General features: G+C 38.1%; 1 protein-coding gene across 1 annotated transcript; it reads left to right on the forward strand.

The window, feature by feature from the left end:
* Window positions 1-682: 682 nt before the first annotated feature.
* LOC101585597 (SUMO-specific isopeptidase USPL1) lies at window positions 683-3743 on the forward strand. The gene is made up of 2 exons (XM_004648334.2): window positions 683-903; window positions 1615-3743. Exons 1-2 carry the CDS (start codon window positions 683-685, stop codon window positions 3629-3631), a joined length of 2238 nt encoding a protein of 745 aa, XP_004648391.1. The 3' UTR covers window positions 3632-3743.
* Window positions 3744-6509: the final 2766 nt, after the last annotated feature.

The following is a 6509-nucleotide window of genomic DNA, read 5'->3' on the forward strand; positions in this document are numbered from 1 at the left end:
ATAGAACTAATATCATTAAATGTCTCTACTACAAATATTGATATATACATTTAATGCAACTTCAAAGTATTAATAGTATTCTGCACAAAATGAAAAAAAACATTCCAAAATTTATATGGAATCAGAATATCTCAGAATATCAAAGCAGTCTTGGAGAATAAAAGCCCACCAAGGGGCATAACAATCTTGAATTTTAAAATACATTAAAAGCTTTAGTGACAAAAACCGTATAGTTCTGGCAGAAAAAAAACTGACATACTGAACAAAGGAACATGTTGAAGAGGAAAAAAGAAATGTAGGCATGTTCTACAATCTAATCTTTCAGAAAATGTTCAAAAATGTACATTGGACAAAAGGTTTTCTCCCTCCATCCCTCCAGGGCCAGCCCAAGGCCAGGCCCAGCGAGTGTGTGGGAGACATTCTGCACTTCCCTGCGCCATCTGGACCTCTCTGGACCAAGCCCAGGCCCACCATATGAGTGAGTTCCTCTACCACACTCTGGGACCCCTCCACACCTTGAGAGCCAGCCCAAGCCCACCTCATTAGTGAGAGCGTCTGCCATGAGCTCAGGACCCCCCCACACCAGACACAGCGAGAGTGTGGGAAAGGTTCTACACTCCCACGTGCCCTATGGAACTCTTCAAACCAATCCCAGGTCTGCCACAGAGAGAGTTACTCAACCATGCTCTCAGAACACTTCCATCGCTACAGAGGCAGGCCAGGCTCAGGCCCTGAAAGTGTGTGGGAGAGCTTCCACGATCTCCTGCAACCCCTGGACCCTTCAAGACACAGCCCAGGCCTGGGAGATAGACCTGGGGAAAACTCTGTACCTGAACTCCCTGAAGACAGACTAGGAGCCTGTACTACCCAGCTAATCAAGGCACAGAACATCTTGCCAGAGGGGTACAACAGGTTCACTTCCAAGGGCTACAGCAGAAATGAGTTGAACACAGCAGCCAGACCAAAAACAGGCACAATTAGAAAAACTCAAATTTAATAGATCTACACCTAAATTTCAATAGGTGCAAAGGTTATAACTGCACCAAAGCACTACAACAAAAGTCAGAGGACAATGCTATGCAAAATGACAATAAGAAGGAGCAAAATGCAACCTCAAGACCTGAGCTCACCCAGAACAAGTGCAGAGAGCACTAGCACAGGAAAAAAAATGGGAATAGAACAGCTGAAATGTCAGAACCTGTAGCGTCTGAAGTAAAGAAACAACTGCATAAAGATACTGAGAAAATCAGGTCAGAAATAACCTCTGAAATAAAAAAAGAAATCTCTGAATTAATAGCATCTGAAGTAAAGAATCAAATGCAAAAACAATCATAGGAAATCAGATCAGAAATAATCTCTGTAATAAAAGAATTAATAACTGCTTCTCAAGAAGAAAATGATAGAAAAATAGAGGCGATTACAAAAAATACCAATTCCTTGAAGGAGCAATACAGGAAAGAAATAGATCGCATAAACCTGAATCAAAGAAATATACAAGAACTTAAAATCTCTATGCCAAGGTTGCAAAAACCTGTCAGACCTTGAGGATGCCACTGCAGCTAGTGAAAAGTTGAAAAAAAAAAGATCTCTTAAAAACAATTGGGATGGGAGTAGTCAGAGGGGAACGTGGGTTGAAGGCTTACCACGGATTGACTTGCAGCACTATGCATTTCATTTTGAAGGCTCTCTTTATCAAGTAACATCCGTAATTCAGTACCAAGCAAATGATCATTTCATAGAATGGATTTTACATGCTGATGGCAGTTGGATGGAATATGATGACCTAAAGGGTTTATGTGCTCTAAGGCACAAAAAGTTTGAAGTTTCTGCTTCAGAGATACATATTGTTATTTGGGAAAGAAAAACATCTCAGTCAACAGATGAAGAAACTGCCTGCCCTGCACTTAAGAAGGCTAATGATCAGCGTGCTTCAGGGGAAGAGAGAGCAGCATCTCCAGCACTGCCTTCTGTGGGCCAGGCTGCCTCCACAGGAACGTCCTCGGTCATTGTGCCCACGTCTGTGTCACTCGTTCCTCATGCTCTTCCACAGGACAGAGCTGTGGCACATGAAGATTATGTACTTGGAGATTCAAAAGTTTTGGGTGACAGCAATATTTTACCTGTGACACTTGAACGATCTATCTGGAAAACTGCCTCAGTTTTTCAGGTTACCACTGAAACATTCCTACCAGAAAATAGGCCTGTGGCAAAAAATATAGGGCTTATCAAAACAAACACTTTGCAATTGCAAGAATCACCAGTGGAGTCTTCAGTGTTGGCTCCATGTGGAAAAAAGCTTAGCCAAGCCCAGTCTGTGGATTCAAGTTTCCCATTGCAATTTGTAAATACAAACACGCAGTTGACCCTGCTGAATACAGAAGATGCAGTTCCTCAACCTGTGAATAATGCTCATGGTCTTGTACAGGGAGTAAAGTCAGTGCAAGTTGAAAAGCACACTCAGTTAAAGCAATCCTTTTTGTGGGAAAATGAGAAATTAAAACCAGAATCACCTTCTGTATCTCAGGCATCTAATTTGAAGAAAAAAGCCACAGCAGATCCACAGACTGTGACAGCCAAATCCTCACAGAAACAGTCCCTAAAAGAAAATCAGAAGAAACCCTTTGTGGGAAGTTGGGTTAAAGGCCTGCTAAACAGGGGTGCTTCTTTTATGCCATCATGTGTTTCAGTTCATAATAAAATCACAATAAGTGATTTGCAGCCGTCAGTTAAAGGAGCAAGTAATTTTGGTGGTTTTAAAACTAAAGGTGTGAAGCAGAAGGCCAGCCACACATCGAAGAAAGCCCGTAGATCTGCAGATAAGCTTCCTGTCTGCAACCCTCCACCCGGTCTTCCACGGTCAGAGAACAAAGCTGCTCCTCCACATGGAAGCAAAAGTGCTGCTTCAGAGCTTCCAAGGGAGCAAGACTGCGCCTCCCACAAAGCTGACCTCAGTCACTCTTCTCACGGAAGGGAAAATGGACTTTCTTCAGCAAACCACACAGATTCAGCTGTAGATCAGATTCATAAGCTTCGTCTAAAACTTCTTAAAAAGCTAAAGGCTAAAAAGAAGAAGTTAGCTGCCCTCAAAGCTTCCCCTCAAAGCAGAACGCTTCCCAGTGAGAATTTAGAAAATGGGCTGCACTGTGAGTCTCCAAATGATTGTGAATCAATAGAAGACTTGTTAAATGAATTGCAGTATCAAATTGATATTGCAGATGATGAATCTGGGTGTACCACTGCTTCTAGTGTTGCCTCATATAATCAAATGCATGAAGAAATTTTAGCAGAGTTACTGTCACCAAGTATTTCAACAGAACTCTCAGAAACCGGGGAGGCTGACTTTATGTATTTGGAAATGGGAGACAACCACATCCCCACTCCAGAACCTACTGAATTAACTAATAATCCCCAGGACATAAATCTGAAAGAGGAGCATAATTATTGCAGCCCCACCAAGAGGAATCAGTGTGAAGTTCATGCAGTCTCCCAAATAGCAATACCTGCATTAAACTTGGAGAGCCCCGTGAAGGCTGCTATCTTTGATGAGTTTTTTCCTACTACATTAACTTCTTCGGCAAATGACACCTTGGATTTAGCTCATTTTGATGAATGTATGTTTGAGAGTTATTGAGTATTTGTTAACTCTAATATTTATTATTGTTAGAAAAACTTAACTGCATTTTTTGATAGTGTTTCTACACTGTTGTAATAACCGTGAAGGAAATTTAAGCTGCTGAAAGTTTTACCTTTGGTATGTAACCTGTTATACAAATTAAAATAATTATTTTCTCATTGAAAAAAAACAATTAGGATGCAGGAAAAAATAATTCATCACCTGCAAGACGATACACAGATGAGAAATATGAGACTAAGAGGCATGAATGAGAAAGAAGGAGTTTAAAAAAATGATATCAAAAGAATATGGACTGAAGTAATAGCAGAAGACTTCCCAAGCATGAAGAAACAATCTGACATTCAGGAAATCAAAGCATACAGAACTCAAAATAACTTCAACCCAACTAAAAACACATCGAAACATATAATAGTCAAGATCCCTGGAAATCCAGCAAAAAAAAATGATATACTGATAGGTGCAAGAGAAAAGAAACAGATCACACTTAAATGAAAACTTATCAGAATAATGGCAGATTTCTCTTCACAAACCATGAAGGCAAGAAGAGCATGGAGCAGAGTATGAAAACAAACTCCAGACCAGACTACTATACCATATAAAACTCTCTTTCAAGTTTGATGGAGAAATGAAATACTACCATGACAAAGAACAAATAAAGAATTTTTTGATGACAAAGCCAACCTTACTCAGACCACTAAAAGTTGTTCCAGAGAGGGACGAACATGATCAGAACTCCAAGAACAAGAAGAGAAGGACCCCAATAAATACGGCAACCAAGCACAGGAGGAAAAGGACTAAAGTACCGCAGGTCAATAACATGTTGATCATAAGTCAATACATCTCAATTATAACCATCTATCTAACCGGACTCAAGTCACCAATTAAAAGAAATAGACTGGCACATTGAATTAGGAAATAAAATCCAACAAGTTGGTGTATACAAGAAACACACTTAACTGTTAAAGAAATTCATAGGCTGAAAAATCAAATAGAAAACAATACTTCATGGTCCAGCACATCAGAAAAGAGCAGAGGTAGCAAATCTGTTCTCAGTAGCCTCAACTTCTAACCTAGAATTATTATATGAAATAAAGAAGGCTAATATATATTTGTTAGGGGAAAAGTTCAAGAAGAAGATGTAACATTCACAAATATGTATGTACAAAATACAGGAGCATCCAACTATATAAGAAAAAGCCTAAAAGACATGAGAAATCTAATATCTAATACCATGGTGTTAACAGGATGTCTTAACACCCATTTATCCCAAAATATAGATCAAGCAGATAAAAATCATCAAAGAAGTAGGAAAACTGAATCAGAGCATGGAAAAAAATGGGTTTAGTGGACCTATACAGAGTGTTCCACTCAACCACAGCTGAATACACATTTTTTTTCACTTGCACATCGGTTATTTTCTAAAATAGACCACATACTAGTTTACAGGTCATGTTTAAGTATATGCACAAAAACTGAAATTATCCCATGCATATTATCTGACCACAGTGCAATGAAGCTAGAAATAAAGGACAAAGAAATGAGAAAATCTCCATACATACAGGGAAATTAAGTAACAGTCTGCTCAGCAACCAATGGGTCACAGATGAAATTAAAGAAGAAATTGAACAATATCTACAAGTCAATGAAAATTCAAGCACAACTTATTGGAATTTGTGTGACATGATGAAAGCAGTTCTTAGAATGATATTTATCTCTGTGAACTCACACACTAGGAAAATAGAACAGGAAAAACTAAAAACTCTAATGTTTCATATTGAACATCTAGAAAAGAGAAAACCAAACTCAGAGACCAAAGATGGGAAAAAATTATAAAGATTAAGGTAGAAATTAACTCAATCATGATGAAGAAAACAGTTCAAAGAATTACGAATCCAAAGCTGATTCGTTGAAAGGTGAAATAAAATTGATAAGGCCCTAGGTGACCTCATCAAAAAGAAGAAAAAAAATGTCAAATGCAACCAATAAGGAATGAAAAATGTGTAATTACCACAGAAGATTATCAACAGCTACTTTGGGAATCTTTATTCTTGCAGAATAGAAGACACAGAAGAAATGGACAGATTCCTAGAAAGGTACAAATTACCAAAAGTGAGTCAAGAAGATAAAACAACTCTTAGTACCCCAGTAACAGTCAATGAAATATGAAATGTATACTGATGGGTTCTGATCTGAATTGTACAAGAAATTTACAAGAGATATAATCCCTGCACACTTTAATCTCTTCAATGAAATTGAGAAGGAAGTAATACTATCAAAGTCATTTCTAGAGGCAAGAATTATACTGATACAAATCCAGAGAAAGATGTAACTACAAAAGAGAACAACAGGCCAATTTTCCTCAGGAACATAGATACACAATCCTCAATAAAATTCTAGCAAATAGAATACAGCAAATCTTCCAGAAGATCATACACCATGACGAGATAAGATTCATCCCAAGGATGCATGTATGGTTCACTGTTTGCAAATCTATAAATATACTACACTACATCAGTAGAGTGAAAACTAAAAACTTCATGATAATCTCAATTAATGCAGACCTGCTTTTGACAAAGTCCAACACTCATTCATGTTCAAAGTCCTACAGAAAATTGGAATAGATGAGTTTACTTCAATCTGATCAAAGCCATTTATGACAACCCAACAGCTAACATACTTCTAAATGGGATAAAACTGAAGTCTTTTACGCTTAGATCTGAAACAAGACAAGGATGACCTCTATCACCCCTCTTATTCAATATAGTTGTGGAATCACTAGCAAGAGCCATTAGGCAAGAGGGAGAAATAAAAGGAATAAGATTAGGTAAAGAACAAGATAAATTATTGTTATTTACAGATGACATGAAACATTACG

Source organism: Octodon degus, unplaced genomic scaffold (genome assembly GCF_000260255.1).
Source record: "Octodon degus isolate 3935 unplaced genomic scaffold, OctDeg1.0 scaffold00390, whole genome shotgun sequence".
Taxonomy (NCBI): domain Eukaryota; kingdom Metazoa; phylum Chordata; class Mammalia; order Rodentia; family Octodontidae; genus Octodon; species Octodon degus.